This window comes from Drosophila miranda, chromosome 5, assembly GCF_003369915.1.
Source record: "Drosophila miranda strain MSH22 chromosome 5, D.miranda_PacBio2.1, whole genome shotgun sequence".
Classification (NCBI taxonomy): domain Eukaryota; kingdom Metazoa; phylum Arthropoda; class Insecta; order Diptera; family Drosophilidae; genus Drosophila; species Drosophila miranda.
The window spans coordinates 1,647,459-1,670,993 of record NC_046678.1 but is presented as its reverse complement, the minus strand read 5'-3'; the positions used below and the strand labels follow the sequence as shown (position 1 = coordinate 1,670,993).

General features: G+C 41.6%; 1 protein-coding gene across 5 annotated transcripts in view; it reads left to right on the top strand.

Annotated features, from left to right (window-relative positions):
* Positions 1-23,177, top strand: part of LOC108164440 (zinc finger protein 2) — a 41,778-nt gene extending 18,601 nt beyond the window's left edge. For 2 of the 5 annotated variants that reach the window (XM_017300141.2, XM_033394247.1), the window contains 9 exons: positions 2,916-4,592; positions 7,087-7,268; positions 7,405-8,991; positions 12,093-13,520; positions 13,585-14,258; positions 14,414-14,554; positions 14,617-17,538; positions 19,749-20,349; positions 20,414-20,824. In XM_017300141.2, the coding sequence (XP_017155630.1) occupies positions 2,947-4,592; positions 7,087-7,268; positions 7,405-8,991; positions 12,093-13,520; positions 13,585-14,258; positions 14,414-14,554; positions 14,617-17,538; positions 19,749-20,349; positions 20,414-20,472 (9,240 nt within the window). In that variant the 5' untranslated portion in view covers positions 2,916-2,946 and the 3' untranslated portion in view covers positions 20,473-20,824. Of the gene's footprint in view, positions 1-2,915; positions 4,593-7,086; positions 7,269-7,404; positions 8,992-12,092; positions 13,521-13,584; positions 14,259-14,413; positions 14,555-14,616; positions 17,539-18,215; positions 18,324-19,748; positions 20,350-20,413; positions 20,825-21,669; positions 21,732-21,787 lie in introns of those variants that run through there. The other 3 variants (XM_017300143.2, XM_033394248.1, XR_001775844.2) reach the window with 3 other exon arrangements.
* The last annotated feature ends 358 nt before the right edge of the window (positions 23,178-23,535 follow it).

Sequence of the window (23,535 nt, the reverse complement as noted above, 5' to 3'; positions counted from 1 at the left end):
CTTTAGTAAACTACTTTTGACATGATTTCTGTTTGTGAAATAGTATGTTCCGATCCTATTTGTAACAGTATGATGCTAATCAGACAGCGGACAGCATAACTGGTGAACAAATTAAAGGGACTTGACTTGACTTGCTGAGGGGGAAGGAAGAGCAGAGGCAGTGAAAGAGCCCCCACCAACAACAAAGAGAATAACAGGCGATGACAACAACCAGAGGGTAAAAGAGAACACAAACAATGTAAAACGGGTAATTACTTGACTCAACTCGACTGTCGACTCTCGACTAGACAATTATCTGAAAATACGTTTCTCCCAACTACTTTATAGCTATTTAATGACAACTCTAGCTCTGATGACAACTTAAATATTATTATGCGTGCTGTTTCGCATGTGTTTCTGTGTAATTATGTGTGTATTCGTATGTGTATCAGCTATTGTTGCACTCGCATTACTAAGGTCAATAAATCGTTTCTGCATGCAAGTGCATTCAAAGCGGCTGTAATTTGCATATGTACATACGTATGTATGTATGTACAGAAAAGGGGACACGACACACGCTCACACACTCGCACTCGCCCGCAGAGAATCAACAGATGCGATAGGAAAAGAGTTACCGGTGACCGGGGGATGAAAAATCAGGAATTTTAACGTAACAAAGTGGAGAGGTGAGGTTACCGAAATGCAAAAATATTGACATTTCTCTGCTGCTAAAGGTCATGTCATGCAAGGCCCTTGTTCATTTGACAACTGAAGGAAAGGCTTTTATAAGTCATAAAAGCATCGCAAAACCCATAAAGTACTGTTTGTATTCTCGTGTACAATGATATATATATTCTTGATCAGTAGCTACGGCAGCTTTTCTATACTGCAGCTTTTGCTTACAACTTTAGGCTCACAGAGCACTATGTTAGACGCAATGGCAATGGCTCTACTAGGTATTTGCTTTGTATGTATGTATAAACATGTAATGATGTACATATGCTAATAAATATATATACCATTCGTTAACAATGTAATTTGTAATAATTTCATGCATTGACGAGCAAATAGTCACAGAGTGCATCAAAGGAAGCAGAAAAACAAAAATGATGTCTGCTCTTGGATCAATTTAATAAGCGTACCAGAGTTTGGTATATGCAAAAATTTGTAGTTCAACATTAGACTGCGTAGAAATGTCAAGATTTCCACACCGATTCGGTTTTGTAGGAAAGCTTTCTACACTATGGTCGACGAGGTAAAAAAAGTCTTCTGTGTCCTTGGGTCCTTATCGAAAAACAATAAACTACTAAACTACATTTTAAAACATGTTTACATTCATACCTATAGTATGTACATATGTATAGCGGAACAGACGATCGAACAGACGGACTTGAGTTTGATTTTGAATATGAACAGTCAGAAATATACATACATACATATGTATAAATATAAATATATACGAGTATCCATATGTACTTTATGGAATCGGAAATGCTTCCTTCTCGTTGCAAGAAACTAGGAAAAATCGAAATAACTTTTTCAAGGGTGTAAACAAACGGAGTTGGACAGAGACTCGGACTCGGACTACTGCTCCTGCCTTTAATATGAGACGACAATGGAATGGTAAAAATAAGTAAGTTTCAGGCGCTGGCAACGCATTGCCGACAAGAAAGAGCAGAAAATTATTAAGAAGACTAAAGGTGTAATGGGAAGACTCGCAGCGCAGATCGACCTGAACATGAACCTGGTCCTGGTTTTTGAGTGCTGGGCCTCAAGAGTTGTTTGCATACCAAGTCGGCTGCCCCTGGCCCGCCAAATCCCCCTCCTTCACCCCCGACTTGCTTGCTGCCCTCCCAACTAAATCCAAAGTCGAGGACTGAACTAAAGCTAAAGCCAAACCACATCGCACCGCACCGCATGCCACTCGATGGTGGTGGCTGATATATCACGGAATTTGTGTGTGGGTGTACTGGGTACTGGCTACATAAGCATAAGCAAAAGACTACAAAGACGACTGAGTCAAACCAGTTGAGGAATATGAAGAACAGATAACGACGACTCCAAAGAAATAAAGACGTACAACAACAAGGCACGCGCAAGCAGACAGCGGGGAGAGGGATGGGATGTGTGGGGATAGGATGGGATTGGAAGGGAAGGGATAGGGATGGTTGTTGGATGGTTGATGTTGATGGGGAGCGGGGAAGGGGAATGGGGAAGACGGAAAACCTTGACTTCCTTTGTTTTGTGTACAACCATAAGGCAGTGAACCCTTCCTTCTATTTGTGACCACACCAAACCAGTGATCAAGTAAGTTAAGTAAGAAAGTGTAAATTACATACGTACGGATTTACATAGATAATATGATGGCTTGTTGTGCCACGATACTAATGTAAGAGTACGAGTATTTACAGAATACACTATACATGTACGAGTATGTACATATAATATCAAACGTTTATGTGCCTCTATTGAATCTATTTCTTCTTTAAGCAGCAACAAAAATTGTTGTATCAGTAGCTCTGATAGTAGTAGTTGATAGTAGATGTGATCAATTGTAATTTGAACAGGTTAATTTTGAACTCGGTCCTCACTGGATGTTGCCACCAACACCAACATGAGTTGACGTTCGACCTGTCCTGTCCCATGCCTGAGTCAGTCTAGGGCTTTGTGTGGGCCTGTCCTTCTTTGGTAATGTGAGAGCTTCGAAAGGAAAGTTCCGGTCATTATATTGAAGAAAAATGTAATTAAAGAGGAGGGTTGAATGATGAAAGGACTGCTGTGTGGACTGAATGAAGTTCAGTCAGATGTTCATGATGTTCAGAAGTTTTACTTATTTTGCACAGAAAACCATATTTTGAAACATACTATAATTATTTTTGATTGTCCTGTTCCTATTACAAATAAATTAAAATGAATTTTTTTTTATTTATTTGCAGTTTCAATAATGCTAATGACGACGGCTCTCCAATGTCCAGTTCTGATGTGGAAACTTTCAAAGGCAAAATAGTTTACAATATCGATGGCAGCGCATATATTATCGATGCTGATAATGCCAATGGATGTGGATCTGTCTCTGTCCAAAGTTCAGATGCCTCAACATCGACACTAGTGAAAAGACCACCGAAGACTAAAGACCGAAGACCGGAAAAGCAGGAAGAACAACAACAACAACAGGAACAGGAACAGGAAGAAGACCAGGATCAAGCTGATGCTGACGCTGGTGCTGGTTCTGGTTCTGCAGGAGGATTTGGTTATAAATCGAGTCCAAAGATCCATTCCTTCCGCGTTGTGTCCGCGCAAGATGCAAATACAACTTGCCAGGATCCGAATAGAGCACTTAAGATTCAAAAACCAATTTTAATGTGCTTTATATGCAAACTATCCTTTGGCAACGTGAAGTCATTTAGCCTGCATGCGAACACAGAGCACAGACTCAACCTGGAAGAGCTCGAGCAGCAGCTACTGAATCGCGAATACTCCAGTGCCATTATTCAGCGTAATATGGATGAGAAACCGCAGATATCCTTCCTGCAGCCCCTGGACATAAATGCCACTTGTGCTGTCGAGAAGCTTATACTGGCTCCTGATGAAATTTGTACTCCACTGGCTTCTGAGCCAGAGCTCGAACATGATCATTATGAGGAGGAAGAATATCGGTGTCAGGAGAAAGGATTAGCGCAAGAAAAAGAACAAGACTCAGAGCATGATCAGAATCGGGGTCAGGATCAAGATCGGGATCAGGACTATGCTAATAGAAATAGAATGGCAGCACCTAGTGCCAATCTCGCATTATCATCGACTAAAGTAGCAGCGAAATCAGTAGCTGTGAAATTTGGTTCCTTAAACTCAGCAACTGCTAAGACTAATAATCTATCGAAAGTACCCTCATCGAGTTCACCTGCATCCGCATTCGCATCAGCAACCATGGTTGAGGCAGAGGGAGAGGTCCCATTACCTAGTACTGATAATATAAGTAACAATAAGTCAACCAAATGTAGACAAGGAATAGAGCCGCAATCGTCTGGATCCCTGGATGATGCCAAGAGTCCAGCAGCAGCGTCTGCCTCTGTTTGCACCTCACCTCAACCAAACGAGTCGGATGTAGCAGGCGCCGATTTCTTGCAACTGCAACAGGTGGCTGCGGCTGTTAGCATATTCCCTCCCCAAGTCAGTTCCTTCCATGCCTCCTTGGCAGCGCTGGCCGCCAACGAACCAAATGCCAATAGGGTCAAGCTTCTCACAGAGTTTCTTCAACAGCAGCTGCAGCAGCAGCAGCAACAGAGTTCCTTGTTCCCCAGTTTATGTTCCGAGCATCCCGACTTCAAAGGGGTCGATTGCAAAACTTGTGAGCTCATTGATATCCAACAACGGTCTAAATCACCGCCTCCATTGCACCAGCACCTTGGTCTGGCTCAATCTCAATCTCAGGCCATGCCTTTGTCGCAGCCTCAGCCACATCGCTCTCCTAACAGCAGTAGTGGGGGTCTGGCAATATCGCCCAGCTCCTCATCGGTGACCAGCGTAGGAAATGCGTCTGGTACGGCTTCCAGCTTTACAATCGGCGCGTGCTCCGAACACATCAATGGCCGACCCCAAGGAATAGACTGTGCCCGGTAAGTCAAGCAGAAATCTCATAGCAATAGCCCCAAACTGAATCAAAACGAGAGGGAACGTGGTTAGTTGCTGCTACGGCCGCAACTCTACATTTATACCCGATACTCCTCCGCCAGACGGTGCTAACATTGAACGACAAAGAATATGTGCGAAAGAGACAGAAAATAAGTCAGAACGTGTCGTCGGGCGTTGTGTAGCAACTGCAATTTGATTTGTTCCTTTTGGGTATAACAATTATCCGATCTGATCCAGATTCGGAAATCTGGTAGATAACATTCACATAGGGTCACAATCATAGTGTGCGTTTTTAATTTTCTCGTATCTTTAAAATTGTGGATGCTACAGATTTTCGGCCCTTGTGGGGGCGGAAGGGCGCGGGGCGAAGTTTTGACACAAAACGGTCAAGGTCCGATATCACAGGAGTGTGGATACCAAATTTGGTTGCTCTGGCTCTTAAGGGTTCTGAGATCCTTGAACTCATATTTTGCAATTCGCAAAACCGACCATGAAACCTGTGTGTTAGAGAGAGACAGAGCGAGAAAGAATGAAATTGTTTTCTTGATTCTGGCTATAATAATTATACGATCTAGTTCAGATTTAGCACTCTGGAAGATATAGTCATCCTCTACGATTCTGCGTTTTCAGTTTTTTCGTATCTTTGAATTTGTGGATGCCACAGATTTTCGCCCTTTGTGTGGGCGGAAGTGGGGGCAGTGACATATCACAGAAGTCCGGATATAAAATGTCGTTGCTCCAGCTCTTATAGTCTTTGAGCACTAGGGGCAGATAGGGACGGACAGACGGACAGACGGACGGACGGACAGACGGACAGACGGACAGACAGACAGGGCTCAATCCACTCGGCTATTGAGGCTGATCAAGAATATATCTACTTTATGTGGTCGGAAACGATTTCTTCTGGACGTTACACACATCCACTTTTACCACAAATCTAATATACTCCAATATCATTTTGAGTATCGGGTATAAAAATCATAAATTGGAGCAACATGTGTGTGGGGTTACCAGGGAGAAGAGGACAAACAGGCAGCCAGCAGGGCAATTAGAGCACGCCGCGAGCGATTCATTTAGACATTAGTGTAAGGGTTGCATGTCTGCCCTTCTGGACCAGCTGCAGGGTGCAAGATCTTTTGGTCAGAAGGGGTTAGCAGTACGTGTTTTCCTTGCTGCTGTAATATGCGTAATTATTGACACTGTTTGAACTTTGACTGGGGGAAAGTTGCTGGCAATGCCACACAATAACTCATTAGGCCCAGAAGCAGCAGTTACGTTACGGCAGGGAGGCAGGATGTAGTATGCCCTGAGGTCCGTTGCGGGTTGTTCATTTAAACGCAAATGAACCTTGGGATTTGGATCTGGCCATCTCTGGTTGGTTGATTCCCACCACTGATTGCATCACACTCGAATGGGGGTGTTCCATTTCACCTCCCGGATCCCATCCCATTTAACTGTATCTTGTATTTACATATACTCCGTTTTGAGGATTCCCTCGATTGGTTGCATACACTCATATGTACATAATGCTTTTGTTATTCTGTTATTTTTATGGCATCTAAAAACATTTCATGAAATAGGGAAGGGATATGTACATATTCTTCTATATTATTGTTTACTGCTTGCTGTACTACAGCAATCGTTAATTTGTAGGTGGCCAGATTTGAGCATGCTCCCCATTGTACTTATGTATGTATGTATCTATATATGTATGTATGTAAATACATATGTACATCTCAACTCCCTCCGCACCCATTCGCATGCTCGTATGCATGGAATCCACTGCATGAAGAGCCAGTATACTATTTAAATTAACTGATTGTTGAGAAATCTTTGTTCAGATTTGATGATCTGTGGGCTTTGGTCTGATGAGAATCATTCCACAAGGGTGGAATGAGATGCTCGTATGTATGTATGATATGGCGGCGGTGGCTTAACCAACAACAAATTAAACCAATTGCGCTGATTTCACTTAATAAATGGCTCTGTCCCTGTCCGGGTCCTCAATTGTCACAATTTAGTGGTGGCGACTGGGTCGCGGCTCAGCTCAGCTCACGGCTCGGTATCATTAAAATTTCGTCAACACTTTGTGCGGTGTGCGGTGTGGGGTGTGGGGTGTGGGGTGCCGGTTGCCGGTAGCACCACCACGCTATTGAATGTGGATACGGATACGATGTTCCGCACCACATTCACGCTGTGCAGTCATCGCGGCGGCTCGAATCCAAATTAAATAATTATGATAATAAAAATAGTTTATCCAAATACTAAGGGGAGGATGCAAATTATGGTTTTAAAGTGATCCTCTTTGTTATCATTTATATCAGTAGACACATGCTCGTGCATAAATACAACTATGTATGTACATATGTATGTACATATATGCATATGTACATATATGTATGCGTGTACATTCTACATATGCCGTTGTTGGACCCTGCTCTTATTATTATTGTATTTCGTTTCTTCCATTAACTACAGCTGCGAAATGCTGCTGAACTCGGCTCGACTCAATAGCGGCGTCCAGATGTCAACCCGCAACTCATGCAAGACTCTTAAATGTCCCCAATGCAATTGGCACTACAAATATCAGGAGACGCTGGAGATCCATATGCGTGAAAAGCATCCTGATGGGGAAAGCGCCTGTGGCTATTGCCTAGCAGGTACGAGTACTTTGTTAACAGACAGATATATGTATGCACAAGGCAAAGCAACCTCCCTAACCTATAAACAGTTTTATAGTAGACATTTACCTATAATTTTTGTGTCTGTTCTGTTTTACTTTCTTTTCTGCCATAGGACAACAGCATCCGCGGCTGGCCCGTGGCGAGTCGTACTCATGCGGCTATAAGCCATACAGATGCGAGATATGCAACTACTCCACGACCACAAAAGGTAACCTTTCCATACATATGCAGTCTGACAAACACTTGAACAACATGCAGGAGCTAAATAGCTCACAAAATATGGTTGCCGCTGCGGCGGCAGCAGCTGCAAGTGGGAAATTGTTGCTGTCCAGCCCATCGCCACAAGGTGCCGGCCAACCAACTGTTGCCCAACTGGGCTCGAGCGGGAGCGGGAGCACCGCTGTCGTCTCTAGCAGCGTTGGGAGCAATGCCGCTATGGGTGTACCGCCAACGTCTGGTGGCACGGGGGTAGGAGTAGCCAGCATCAAACCGAAGCCCTCGTTTCGGTGCGACATCTGCAGCTACGAGACTTCCGTTGCTCGCAATCTGCGAATTCACATGACCAGTGAGAAGCATACGCATAACATGGCTGTGCTACAAAACAATATAAAGCACATTCAGGCGCTAAATTTCTTACAACAGCAACAGCAAGGCGCTAGTGGCAGTACTTCAGGCTCCAGTGCTAGTAGCTTCATGCCGGAGGTGGCATTGGCTGATCTGGCCTACAACCAGGCGCTCATGATTCAACTTCTGCACCAACAGCAGCAGCAACAGCAGCAGCAGTCATCTAATACCAAAATGTCGCCCACATCATCCTCGCCAGTAAGTGCAACGGATCAGTTTTCATTTTCCCCAAAGCCCATGAAGCTTGGCCATGGAATGGGAATGGGTTTGGGGATGCCAATGGGAATCGGCCATTCAAATGAAGCATCTGGCGAATCGGGGAGCGATGCTCATCCACTGGCGAAGCCTGATATGTGGCCCACGGCGCTCTACAGTTGCCTAATCTGCGACTCCTTCAGCACAAACAATTTGGACGATCTTAACCAGCATCTGTTGGTAGATCGATCCCGACAATCCTCAAGCGCATCCGCCGATATAATGGTCATACACAACAACAACTACATATGCCGGCTCTGCAACTACAAGACGAACCTAAAGGCCAACTTCCAACTGCACAGTAAGACGGACAAGCATTTGCAGAAACTAAACTTTATAAATCACATCAGGGAGGGCGGAGCCCGTAATGAGTATAAGCTCCAGTATCAGCCTCAGCTCACTGCCAATGTGGTGCAACTAACTTGCAACTGTTGCGACTTTCACACCAATTCCATACAGAAGCTTTCCATGCACACTCAGCAAATGCGACATGACACGATGCGTATGATTTTCCAGCATTTGTTATACATTACGCAGCAGAGTCGTATGCACAAGGAGTCGCCTTGCACGGCAGCAGACGATGCTCAATGTCCTTGTCCGGACGAAGATCAACAATCGATTGCAACGATCGAAAAGGTTCTCATTTGCCAGCTGTGCAGCTTTGCCGCCAAAAATCTGTATGAAATGGTTCAGCATGTGAAGGGCATAAGACACTTGCAAGTCGAGCAATTCATTTGTCTACAGCGTCGTAGTGAAAACCAGGAGATGCCCGGATTAAATGAGGTATACAAAGTGACTGAACGGATCCGTGGTAGCGAAGGTATGTAATAATCAATTTTATCGAATATCAGTTCTGAAAGTCCCAGTTTTATTACGAGTATGAGAGCAGTATAGTATGTGGGTGCCATAAGAGAAATGCAATAGATTTATATTTTGTATAGGCAATATATGCAATTATATAGAATATATGTACTATACTATATATTCTCCCACCCCACCAAAACTACAACTACAACGCACAACAACGAGTATTCCGAGTATACTCGTACATAACGATATTGCATTGTAGTAGATGCGGTTCTTTCGTTCGTTCGTAACTCATCATTAAGCGCTGATTTCAGTTCAATTTCTTTTGCTTCACTCTTCGATTATTATCGTCTTCGTCTTTTGCTTCGTCGATCCTCACGTTCGGTATCGTCGTCGCGTTTACGTAAATTCTTCACTGCGTACCCTTCATCTTCTTCTCTGCCATCGCCTTCGCATTCGCCCTCGCTCGCTCCATTGCGATTTATATGCGCTCTGAGATTTATACGCTGACGCTGACCCTTAAGGAAATTATTACAAATTACTTAAGAATGCAAAAACGATTATGTGTATCCATCGAATTTGCAATTAGTGACGTGCACACTTTGCTCCACGCCAGTTTCAACCTCAACCTCAACCTCAGATTCAGGCACCAACTCCGACTCAGACTCCTCTTTGGTGCGCGGATGCCCACAATCCAAAAAGGCAAACATACATATCCACTCCACAGTGTGAGATCCCATATCAGATGTGCGGCGTCGTGCGGGGCCGAACCGCAGGCATGGCACCTAACCACAGAGAACAGAACAGTGAGAACAGGCCACGCAGAGACACAACAAACAGTCGCCGCACAACTCCAATGCACTCCACACACCAATCTGAGCCTGCCAATGCGCGCGCCCTTTACTCACCCACTCCTCCTCAGATGTTGATAATTGCACATGCCGCTCCGCACCACTGTAGGGTGTCGGAGGTTTATATGCAAAATTGAAATGCTTGCTAACGTAGACAATGAGGCTCATACGATTTTCGTTGTCTCCCTCTTCTTGCCTTGCCTGCTCCTTTTCGTCCAAAGAGGCTTTGTGTTTGTGCCTGCGGATTCGAAAATCTGGCCTTGTACTTCAGGATGCGACTGCTATGGATCCCTGTCCCTGTCCTAAGTCTTTCGTCTGCCTCAGACTGCGCCTTCGCTTACGCTAAAGCTTTGTGCCTCTTTATAAACCTCAAATGAGCCTGATACGCATTATACAATATCTATGCAAAAAAAATTACAAAGTTTGACCATTTTAACATACTATCTCAAACGATTATGGAAGACAACAGTAAGCATTTGATCGCTAGATTACGGTTGTTTAATTATCGTATGTCATTTGTACATGCATACCGTCATCCGTTGTCATTTTAAAACAAATGGAATATAAAAAAAAAATAACACTTGGAATGGTTTGGTCACTAAAAAACGAATTTCGTCGCTTTTCTAACAGTTCCCCTAACTGTTTTTGTTTTTCGCACACAATCTATGTAAATGTGTGTGTAATTTTGATTGTGCTGCCAATAAAGCGCTATATAATGATACCCATCCCATCTTAAGTCATGAGTGAGGAAGGGAAGGGCAGGGCTGCTCGGAACTGCTGCATCCCAGAACTCCTCTTATTATATACTCTTTCAGGGCATCTTGCATATTAAATTATATGTGTATATACATATACATATATATTATGCATTTTAAATAAACGTTTAATTAAATCTAAGGATGTGTATACATATAGTACATACATATGTACATGAAAGTTACATTCATGCATTGATATATTCACTGCCGATCCGATATTGAGCTATTAATTTATCTGCTAATGACAATATCTTGTGATGTCTGGCTTTAAATTATTCCATTATTACCCTATCGGCTGTAGAGTATTCCATGCCGAAGCCTTCGACTTATTTATTGTTGGGTATGTTGCCAGGAGTGGCCACGGTAACAGCTGCGCATGATTATTGCCTAACTTGGATGTACGTATGTATGTATGTTTGTATATATATGCATAGGTACATATTTATATATGTTAAGTGACTAAGAACTCGAAATGTTGAAACAGACGAAGTACGTGAACATGTTCGATTTGGTTAGATTTATTCATTCCCCTTCGTTTCGTTTTCGTTCGTTCGTTGCTTCCTTCGCCAATGTGGACCGACCCTGCTACCGCATTGTCTTGATTTCGGTTTTTAATTTGATGCAATCAGACTGTATGGAAATTGCTTTAAAATTGTTAATGGAATTTGAGACGGAATCCCAGATTTCCAGATTCCCACTTCACAACACCACGCTACGTGGATAGCAATTAACTCAAGCAGCAGCTGAGGCCAATATGACCATGGTACTCTGGTACTCCAACTCCTCCGCTGGCCGACGAAAGTGTAATAAGTTGTATACGCATGCAAATGTATGTAGTAAGTATACACGAGGGAAAGGGTTAATCGTTATTGAGCTCCATGTCCATCATCTTTCTGTTTTTATTCAAACTAGTCTGTCAGAGAAAAAGCATATAGTGGAAATACAGTATGTTTTATCAGTCAGGCTCCGTTTTTCATTTACTTTTGCGGATTACGTTTTCAGCCAAAATGTTTCGTTTTCGTTTTAAGGTTCTCCAGTTTTCATATATTTTTGCTGTTTGCACCAAAACGAAAATTGTTGTTGCCCTGGCCAATTTTTTCCGAGTAAATTTGAGGTTGGGTTAAAATAAAATAATTTTTAAAGAAAGCAAAAGTTTAATTACCCTAATATAGGTGTAAAGTTTATGTTAATGCATCAATTCTAGTCAGTCATCTATTTTTTTCCTTTTGTAATTAAGGCTCGTTTCGTTGTATAAAAAGCCGTTTACTTTTCATTTCGTTTTGAAAACGAATAAATCTTGCGGAATGTGAAAACGGGAGCCCCAATTTATGTGTATTCAAAAGTAAATCGGAAAACTTTTGTGAGTGTGAAAAGCGGAGCCTGGCTGTATATGTACATTTTGAAGTAAAAGGCTATTTGAAATTAATCAAATAATTCAGGAGGACTTGTTTTGTCATTACCATTGCGGTTAACGTTCTTCTTTTACGATTGGATCTTTATTTCAGATATCATTTTTGAAGCTGGTTTCAATATGGCAGCAAACACACCAGTTGGTGGATCGTCGGAGGTCGGCTTTGCCGCAGCCGCAGCGGGATCCTCCGCCGCTGCAGATGGCAATATATTATCTCCAAAGTCGACCTCTAGTTGCTCGACATCTTGTGGCAAGAGTGTAGGTCGCATCGCGTCTCCAAGCATGAATGATTTTAGTTTGAATGCTTCAAACAGCATTCCCACCACAGTTTTCAAGTGCAATTTATGCGAGTACTTTGTGCAATCGAAGAAGGACATGGCCAGCCACATTGAAACCGTGCACCCGGGGGCAGAGAGTGACGACTTCATGAGTATACCAACAAACACGGCGGCTCTGCAAGCCTTCCAAACTGCGGTTGCAGCCGCAGCCATAGCAGCGGTCCAACAACGCTGTAGTGCCATCAACATGCCTAGAGAAGCAGATACGGAAATGGGTCCTTGCATTAGCGACTGCCCTATAGATATTAAGCGTGAGCGTCTCGAAGAGGAGGACGATCCAATGACGGGTATAGAGGAAAGAAAACCAACAGCTAATCTAGATGCGGAGATGCCAGAAGCGAAGGCTACAACACCATCGGGTGTGCAGTGTCCCCTATGTCTAGAAAATGGCTTCCGAGAGAAGTCATTGCTTGAGACCCATTTGACGAGCGTGCACAGCGTCACCAAAGATGGCCTAGCTAGGCTATTGCAACTGGTCGATAGTAAGGCCTGGAGTTCACCCGGAACTGATTCACCATCCGTAACCGCAACTACGAGTACAGCATCCAATTGCAATTCCAATGCGGAGGACTGTGCGACAACCATAGGGAGTGTAAGTACCGAAGACTGTGTGTCGAGCTTCCCCGTTGTTGCAGCAGCCAGTTCCACCGCAAGCTCAGCAGGAATGCAAGGACTCTCTTGCCAGCAGTGTGAGGCGAGCTTCAAGCACGAGGAACAGCTGTTACAGCATGCACAGCAGACGCAACACTTTCCAGAGCAAAATGGAGAGTACATTTGCCTCGCGACAAGTCACATCAGCCGTCCCTGCTCTATGAGCTTCAGCTCACTCCCGGCAATGATCAGCCACTTCAAAGATTCGCACATGAGTTTGGTTATCTCAGAGCGCCACGTCTACAAATATCGTTGCAAGCAGTGCTCACTGGCATTCAAAACACAGGAGAAACTTACCACACATATGCTCTATCATACAATGCGCGATGCTACCAAGTGTTCTTTATGTCAGCGGAACTTTCGTAGCACACAGGCCCTGCAGAAGCATATGGAACAGACGCACTCCAATGAGGCAGCTGGAGCTGCGGCTGGCAGTACAATGACCAATAGTCCCCGACCGCCGACACCAAACTACGGCGAGATAGAAAAATTGTCATCAGGCGAACGAGAACCCCCGATTGGCAGTGACGCAGGTAAGACAGCATTAACAAATGCTAACTAGTAAATGTCGATCCTCATCGAGAGTTATGCTTTCAGGGCCCAAGTCGAATAACACCTCAAGACGTTCACTATCACCGCTGCGATTAGAGTTGCAATATACTAAGGAGGCGGCGCAACTGTCGCCCAGCCCGCACGCTCTTGATACAAACCAAACTCAGCAGCAGCAACAGCACCTGGCCACACTGACTGCTGCGTTGCTCAAGCAGCAGCAGTGTCACCCAGATGCAAATGTCCTGTCGGCAGATCCTTTATCGTTGCCCGCTGCCGACTTTTCTCAACAGCTGCAGGTAGTGCCACCGCAATCTCAGCTAGGGGCTTTCGGAGTCGCTGGCATTAATCAGCAATCCTTGCAGGGCCTACAGAATCTCCAAAATCTGCAGCATATGCAGCAGCAATTTAGTGCAGTTGCTGCATCTTCGGGAATGCCCATAAACCCGGTGGATATGCTCAACCTAATGCAATTCCATCATTTGATGTCTCTTAACTTTATGAATCTGGCCCCACCACTGATATTTGGCGGAAATACTGCCACCGGCAATGCAGCTTCAACAGCCGCTGCCCAAAATAACGGCATGACCCCCTCTTCCTTATCAGCACCAGCTTCCCAAACAGCCGACATGCAGATTGTGAGCGGAGCAAGTAACTTGACGGGAGAATCTACCAACGCGAACAATCCGACGGCACAGCACAGTATCAATAGTAACTCTCAGGTAAGTGGGGTTTAGCTTACATACAGCAAAAGACGAATTTGGGGTTTCTCTGACATTATCAGAGACATTAATAACAGATAAATTAAATATAAATAATGAATCGTTAGATGGGAGTATTGGTTACTGGGTTATAATCCTTATCCATTTTCCAATAGATGAACAACAACCAAAAGCGAGCTCGCACGCGCATCACGGACGATCAGTTGAAAATATTGCGTGCACATTTCGACATAAATAACTCGCCCAGCGAGGAGAGCATTATGGAGATGTCACAAAAGGCGAATTTGCCAATGAAGGTATGGGATAATGGCTTCGATTAGATCTGTTGTTACTTTAACTTGTGACTTTAACTTTCCAGGTGGTTAAGCACTGGTTCCGAAACACGCTGTTTAAAGAACGACAACGAAACAAAGATTCACCCTACAACTTTAATAACCCACCGTCAACTACCCTAAACTTGGAGGAGTACGAGCGCACAGGTCAGACCAAGGTAACGCCCTTAAATGATATTGTCAGTTCCGCGACGCCCGCAACCATATCTACGCCGACTGCGGTTTCATCCGCTCCATCGGGAAATGCAAACTCTAAGGAGAACACAACTGCCACGTTGTTGGCACCCGCAGTTTTGGTTGCTCCTGCCTCTGGCCCCGCTTCCCGTCCAGCGTCAACCAACTCGAGTGGCAATATATCTGATTACTTAAGCAACAATTTGTGTTTTGGACAGCAAGGGGGCAAAGAACAAGGCCTGCCGTTTCCCGTGGAAGTGCAAATAAAATCGGAGCCGCAGGACGAGTCGATTGTGTCCAGTGAATTTGCATTCCTCAGGAAGCAACAACAACAGCAGCAGCAACAGCAGCAGCAAGGGTTTCATTTTTTAAAGCATCAACAGCAGCAACAAGGTGATCCTCCAGAACAGTCCAACCAGCATCAAGATCCTGACACCCTACACGACCAATCGTTATTAGCAGGCTCGTCGCTGACAGTTCACTGTCAAAACCAACAGCAACAGCAACTGCAACAGCATGCACAAACAAATAGCTTCGAAACTAAATCAGAGAGCGGAAGTTCTGATGTTATGTCGCGGCCACCAACTCCTAACAGTGTTGCTGCTAGCAATTTGTATGGAAGCATGAATGACTTGCTGAGCCATCAGCTTGAAAGCATGGGGAGCAACATGGGTCCACCCAAAAAACTGCAAATAGCAGGCAAAACATTCGACAAAGCGTCGGCCCCCGTCTCAAGCTCGGCAACATCATGCAATCAGTTTGAGAGTAATTCTTCCAGCTCCTCGAATTCATCGTCGACATCAGGAGGTAAACGAGCAAATAGAACACGTTTCACGGACTATCAAATTAAGGTCTTGCAGGAGTTCTTTGAGAACAATTCATATCCAAAGGACAGTGATCTAGAGTATTTAAGTAAACTGCTGCTCTTGTCACCCCGTGTCATAGTAGTGTGGTTTCAGAATGCCAGACAAAAGCAACGCAAAATCTACGAAAATCAACCAAATAATTCACTCTTCGAGAACGAAGAGACCAAGAAGCAAAACATTAACTACGCTTGCAAGAAGTGCAGTCTAGTGTTCCAGCGCTATTACGAGCTAATACGTCACCAGAAGAATCACTGCTTCAAGGAGGAGAACAACAAAAAGTCAGCCAAAGCTCAGATTGCTGCTGCGCAAATTGCCCAAAATCTTAGTTCGGAAGACTCGAACTCTTCAATGGATATACATCACGCTGGCATCTGTCCTCCTGGTCCTCTGGGTGCACAGACTATTTCAGCCCCTGTGTCTATCGTAACATCATCCGGACACGCGGCGTCCCAGCCATTTGGCGCTTCGCCCTCGCCACAGCATATATTTAGCAAGTCGTCTTCACTCACTGACTTCAGCCCATCCACGACTCCAACGCCTCCACAGCGGGAACGTAGCAACAGTTTGGACCAGCCGAATCGAAGCGCATCGAAGTTTGACTGCGATAAATGTGAACTGCAGTTTAGCCACCTGGAGTTATTGCGTGAACATCAAATGATGCATTTGATGAATCCAGCAGCACTCTTGGCCGCCGCCGGTCAACACTCCAATCCAGATGCCAGCTATGGTCCTTTCGGTAGCATATTGCAGAGTCTGCAACATGCAGCGGCTCAACAGCAGCAGCATCAACAGCCTCCAACAAAAAAGCGGAAATATTCGGATAGCTCTTCCAACGCAGATGATTTAACGTCTGTGGGGGAAATGGAGACCCCCCAGAAGAAATATGAATTTCTATATCAATACTTTTTGCAGCATGAGACGAACTCCGAGCTGAAACAGCAGTTCCTGATGCAGCAACAGCAGCATCAGCAGCATCAGCAAGGAAATGAAACGGATTTTGAGTTGGAGTTTTTAACTAATTTCTATCAACAGAGCGAGCTGAAGAAAGTCAGCAACTACGACTTTTTATTACAATATTATCGCAAAAGTGAAGCAATATCCTTGAACACAAAGCCGCTTCAGCAGACTTTCAGCTCAAGCAAGAAGCCTACGATTGAGTTCCTCTTGCAGTACTATCAGCTTAATGAGTCAAAAAAGTTTTTTCAGTTAGTTGCCTCGCCCCAAACGATGCCTGATGGTCAAGGGTACCAACCGTCGTCGCAGTTGCCGAACGCGACGGCGGATGAAACCATGAACGTTATCGGCGAACCAGAAGAGGGGCAGCAATTGCCAGACCAATTACAGAATCATCAGGACTCCAACGTCGACAAGAAAGAACAGGAACGGCTGAATAACAACAGCATTAACGTCAACTCGAGTTCATCTGAATCACCTCAGTTTAATTCAGCTAGAGTTGAGACATGCGAGACGCAATCAATTGAAATAAGAGAGCAGCCGGCAGTGACACCCACTTCAATGTCGATCACTGAGGATGAAAAATCTTTATTTGGCAGGTCACTACAAAAAAACGACAAAGAGAAGTCACAGTTCTTTCAAAACCTTGAGGACTTTTTGGATGCTACCATGATTGAAAACAACTCACAGACTCTTACTTTTAACGATGACGACACTGCTAGCCAGAAAGATGAACTCAAAGTTTCCTCAACGCTCAAGGTCCATGAAGTGGAAAATGTAACATCAGTGTCTCCGGTCAATGCCCCATCGAAGCAGAACAAGCGCCTACGCACGACAATACTTCCAGAGCAATTGAACTTTTTGTACGAATGCTATCAATCCGAGTCGAATCCAAGCCGAAAAATGCTTGAAGAGATATCAAAGAAAGTAAACCTCAAGAAACGTGTAGTACAGGTAAGCTAGGATCATAATTTAAACATAATTTTTTTAAAAGCATATGCATTTGAATGCAAATGGTTTCTTAATGAAATCAACATCTTTTTTGGGACATTTACTTTAATTAAATACGATAATTGAAATTAAAAAATTAAAAAAAAAAACCATTGTGGCTGTAACAGTAACCAATGAAGTAGATTCTCTATTTTGTAAGCACTCTTCTGGTCTACTAAAATCAGGAAAGCTTAGATCATGACGCTAAAGATTATGTTTACCATTGCAACTCGATCACTCAAATTGTTTCTTTATCGACTTGTTTTCGTCTCGACAGAGAAGCGGCTCCGAGTAAATTTATTTTCATCAGGATGGACAGAGCTAATAAAAAATATTAAATCATTCGAAAACAAGTAGATAACAGAGGATTGTGTGATTGACCGCATAAACATACGCATGCGTATACCCTGTAAAATCATATTCAAGTGATATCTGTCACTTTCAATTAGGATATTTTAACAATGGTAAAAGGTAAAACGTTCGTCCCCAAAGCTGCCATTTCTTTTTTTTTTTGTATATGAAACTCAAAATATACGTCTGAGCGCCCTATTTTTCTGTTTTTAAGAATTTGTTTTTGTGGTATCCAGTTATTTGTTTTATTTATTTTTGTATGTTTTAATTTGTTTCATTTGATTATTTAGTGAAAAGACACAAAACGCTTACGAGGGACATCATGCAATAATTTATTAATTAAGGCATCTTTCGAACATCGAATTGGTCGAGCTTGGCTCGAAGAAAAGGCGATAAAGGTAATTACATAAACGTGATAACACTTTGCCGCTATTAGCCAGTAATGAAATAAATATAAGTTTCAGTAAGATAGCTTTAAAAAAAACAGACAAAAATATATCAGATACAGTAATTACGATCCCTATATATAAAAGTGTAAGAACCTATTTCATAAGGTTGTTAGTTTCACAGATGTTGGGTGCTCTCAGCGGTAGAGCGTTCCTGTATCAGTGATATTTTTTTACCCGTCCCTATAAGTGCCTAGTGCTCAGAGACTTTAAGAGCAACGACATTTTGTTTCCAGACTTCTGTAATATATCAAAACTTCGCCCCGCCCACTTCCGCACCTACAAAGAGCGAAAATCTGTGGCATCCACAATTTCAAAGATACGAGAAAACAAAAAACGCGGAATCGTAGAGAATGACTATATCTTTTAGACGGCAGAAGACTGAGCCACATCATATTAATATTATAGCCAGAATGAAGAAAACAATTTCATTTCTTCTCGCTCTGTCTCTCTCTCTCTAACACACGTTTCATGGTCGGCTTTCCCTATCGCTAAAATTGAGCGCCTAGATCTCAGAGACTAGAGCAACCAAGTTTTGTTATCCACACTTCTGTAAGATCTCACTATTACACTATTATCTGTGGCATACAGAATTTTGAAGGCACGGGAAAATTAAAAACGCCCAATCAAAGAGTTCAGATCGGATTATTATTAAAGCTAAAAGTAACACATCAATTTCGGTCGCTACGCAGCGCCCGACGACACCTTCAGACTGATTTTCTGTCTCTCTAGCACATACTTTTTGTCGCTCAATGTACGTGCCATCTTCCGGCGAAGAGCCGTACTGACTAAGAATCGGTTATAAATGTAGAGTTGCGGTCGCAGCAGCAACCCACAACGTTCCCCCTCGTTTTTTTTGATACTGTGCTGGTTTCAGTCAGACAGCTTCAAGACCGACGGACCAGTTTGCTTGAAAATAGATAGACGAACACTTAAATATATAAACTATATAGACGCGGCTCGTAATCCTGACCAATATATCAATCAGTATATGATATGTAATACTTAAACTCAAATCAATACTTATACGGGTAATTAAAGTATCATCAAGTTTAAATGCCAATTCAACTGTATTTACCTCGAAATCATTCAAGTTTATATGAGAATTTTCGGATTTTTTCTAAATCAATTATTTCAAATTCTGAAAATCCATTCGAAAGAAAGATGGTCGGATGAGACTCTGTGTTGACTCTGATCTACAGTTTACAAGAACCAAAAACACACTTTCCTGATGTACCATATCGGCAAAAGAATTACGAGAATATTCACAGATGCATTCATCTAGATAAATGGCGGTATCAGCCTTACCCCATTTCGAAAATGAATAATAAAAAACTTGCCTATACTTAAACTCCTAATTTTACATTGATTTTACAGGTTTGGTTTCAAAATTCACGTGCCAAAGACAAAAAATCTCGAAATCAGCGGCATTACTCGCATATTTCGGATGACAACAGCTACGACGGCTCTAGCGGCAAAGAGGTTGGCAACGAGCTGAAAGTCAAGTGCGTTTCTGTCGCTCAGGACCACGATATGGATCTGCAGGACTGTCAGCTTTGCCAAGTCACACAGGTCAACATGCAAAAGCACGCTTTTAGCGTAGAGCATATATGCAAAATGAAGGAGCTTCTTGAACAAACCACCGAGCTATACGCTAACAGCAATGGCAGCGGTAGTGATGATAACGATTCCGACAGAGAAAAGCGCTTCTACAGCCTGTCAAAGGCTTTTCTATTACAGCACGTTGTTTCTAATGCTGCTAACATATCTACACAACTGCATACGCATACGCCGAGTGCTGGCCCAGACACAGATGTTCTCCCAGAAGAGAACTGTCTGCTTAAGTTTGACGCTACTACTTGCGAGGACAAAGGGCATAAGCGTCATTCGGCTGCCGACGTTGGAAATAAGGATGTGAAAAATGTCGGTGGCAATCAGGATCTCATGCATCAGTTATTCAATCGAAATCATATCACCGGTAAGGGTTACGACGACATAATAGAAACTCTACTCTTACTAATCTAACCTATCTGAACCAGTAGCCACACCCTTACCTATAAACATGGCAAAATTATTATTTTATTTGTATAATGGTTTTTAATATGAAATAATTTACTTCAATCTGTTTTTAATTGCTAATATTTGTTCGCCGCAAATGCTTTGAAATTTAAATTTTTATAAAATAGATCTTAAATTTAATTGTTCAGAATAGTACGAGAACTAGGGGACTCGATAAAAATATAGTCTGTTTTAAAGGAATAAGACAGCGATATAAAATTCTATACGAGTATTTGGGAAAATAAGCAACAAGTGATGAATAATTTTGGAGAGCGTTCTATCGTGGAGAACACCAAAAAAAACCACCAACAACTATGTGCTGTTGAGTTTTGTGTAGAAGAAATCGATACATTTGAAACTGTCTTCTAATAGTGCAATGCACTGTATAAGTATAATACGCAGATGTATTGGCATTGTCAAAGACTAAAACTATGTTGTTTTAAACAAGCACTATTATCGTAATATACCGAACTTATAAATAGGAATACAATTTTAACGCCTCGCAAATTTTACAACTTTACTATAAATTTACATAAAGGTAGGATTAGGATACATTCAGTTTTATTACATATATTTTAAACTAATTTAAAAGAAGTCTTAGGTATCTTAGGCAAGAAGGTATTTACAAATTGTAATGAGGAAGTATGTGAAAACTTCAGTAATCAAAACACTAAAAGTGTATTGTTAGTATGTACCGTAGTACATGGTACTACCAATTTATCTCCATTTCTCCCTTAATCTCGACTAATGGGACCAGCGCCGATCCCTCTCTCCATCTCTTTTTCTCTATCTCTTACTATGCCAATGTCTTGAAGATTTACCTACATATATGTATGTATATCTACAAATATACCTTTTGATATGTATGCCGTTTGAGCCTTTGGTGCTACTATTGCGGATACTATAGTTGATACAGAAACTTGATTGGTAGCTTAATTAGCATTATGTATTTAAATAATAGACAAAAATAAATACAACAACCGAATTATATTTATAAACAATATTAAAAACATGTACAAAAATAAATCTTTTATTTTATTCAAATCAATTCATTACATATTTGCGTTTTTTTCTTGTTTGGTTATTTCGTTGTTTGCATTTTATGTTAAATTCGCTGTTATGTCTCCATCCTGCTGGAGAACTTTTTATTTCAGTTGGAGTAGAGCACACAAGCTTATTTAATGGGCGTTTATATTGCTGGTTACATCATGAATACAAATAGTAACGCATCTTTTATTAGTTATAGGTGGAAAATGAACTGAAGTGTTACCATGATCTTGTCATTGTGGATAAGGATTGGTGGTGAGTTTTGTTCTCGAGACATTTTCAATGCACATTAATCAATATCATCTATTCAGATTATGGACGGAAACATGATTAAAATACTTGATGTGGAGGAAAATTACACTCCAACATACATATTACTATACTATGCAAACTTGAAAGTTCCTATTTTATAGAAATACATACATAAATGAAATTTTTGACATTTCATGATACTAAAATATGAATACATGTATAAGAAATCTCACGATTACCTATGTACTTCAACCTTAGTAAGAATTGCAAAATGATACGGAAGTGTTCCTAACTATTCAAAATATAAATGTAGCAATAATCGAAAAGTTTATACATATAATTGCAGCAATGGAAGGTTGAACGTTTAAAGGCCATGGCACCTTCTACCAAAAGTAAATAATATGACATATACATATACTGACTTAACAAAAGTATTAGATTTAATGAGACGCAAACTGAGTTCCTAGCATTTGATTGCTTTATGCCTTTGTTTTCTACTTTAGAATATAATCATAGTCACAAGGATACAATTAATACTAAGAAGCTACTTCGGCATGCCGAAGTCCCTTGGGATACCTATCAAAAACTGATACAAGTTTAGTCTTTAACAACCTCACGATTCAAGTTTTCGAAAGTGTACATCAACGAAACGAAAAGATAACAACTATTGTTTTATTGTTACCTAAAAATGCTGAGGGTAAATGTGCCAATGATTTATTTCGCGAAGCATGAATATACATGGTTAGCACATTCTATGACTAAAGCTACATTAAGATTTAATATTCGCTTTTGAATGATTTCCAGTTCCTATTTAAAACATTAAAATACTGTCATGTGCACTTAGAGTATATGAGTGAGTGGTTGCATATCCAACGAGTTCGATAGTTGGATAATAGCCAGAAAGCTGACTCTTATTTGGTCCTGTCAGATATCATCCTTGTTAAATATGTATTTGTTATTAAATATCACACTATTATTTACTATTTACTTACTTTTTATTTATTATTTAAAAGTTCTAAGGAGAATAAACGTTAGGCAGTGGTTACAACTATTTCACCATTACATTTTTTTTGTAAGGCTTCCAAAAACAGATTCGAGCATTTGTGGGAAAGCTCGACAGAAATATCATACCGTTATACATATGTTTGATCCATTTTTCCTGCACTTCCATATAGTTATACAGATTTTAAAAACCCATGGGCTAAAATAGCTAAATGATTTGATAAGCTTTAGACCGATTCCATTTCTTAACAAATCGTATTGACATTCAGTTGAGTAGTTCCGTTGCCTCTCCTTCACATACATTCATACGTACACACATACATACAGTATAAACTAAGTGAAAGAGTATGTTACGAGAGCTAAGAAAAACTTTACTAAAAAGTTCCTATAGTATTTAATATGAAGCAAACAAAAAAAAACCAAACTGTATTTTATTGTAAGTCTAAGAAAAATATATAAATATACATATGTATGTACATACATATATGAAATGCGGGCGTCTGTTTATTAAATTTTTTCAATCTCATGGTGTTATATGGAGTATACCTATAAATAGATTACAAAATATAAGTAAGGAAATGCCAGTATTGAACGAGAAATAAATGTATTGTATCAGAAATATCTGAACAATTTCATACATGCCATGCTGTAGTTCGCATTACATATATAGTATATATATATATTATGATAATACAAAAAAATACAGATACAAGAACGAAATAAAATCCTCGCAAAACCTTCGATGAAAATACGAAGGTTAATCTATTACACTTGCCAAAGCTCCCTACATGCGTTCATGCATACA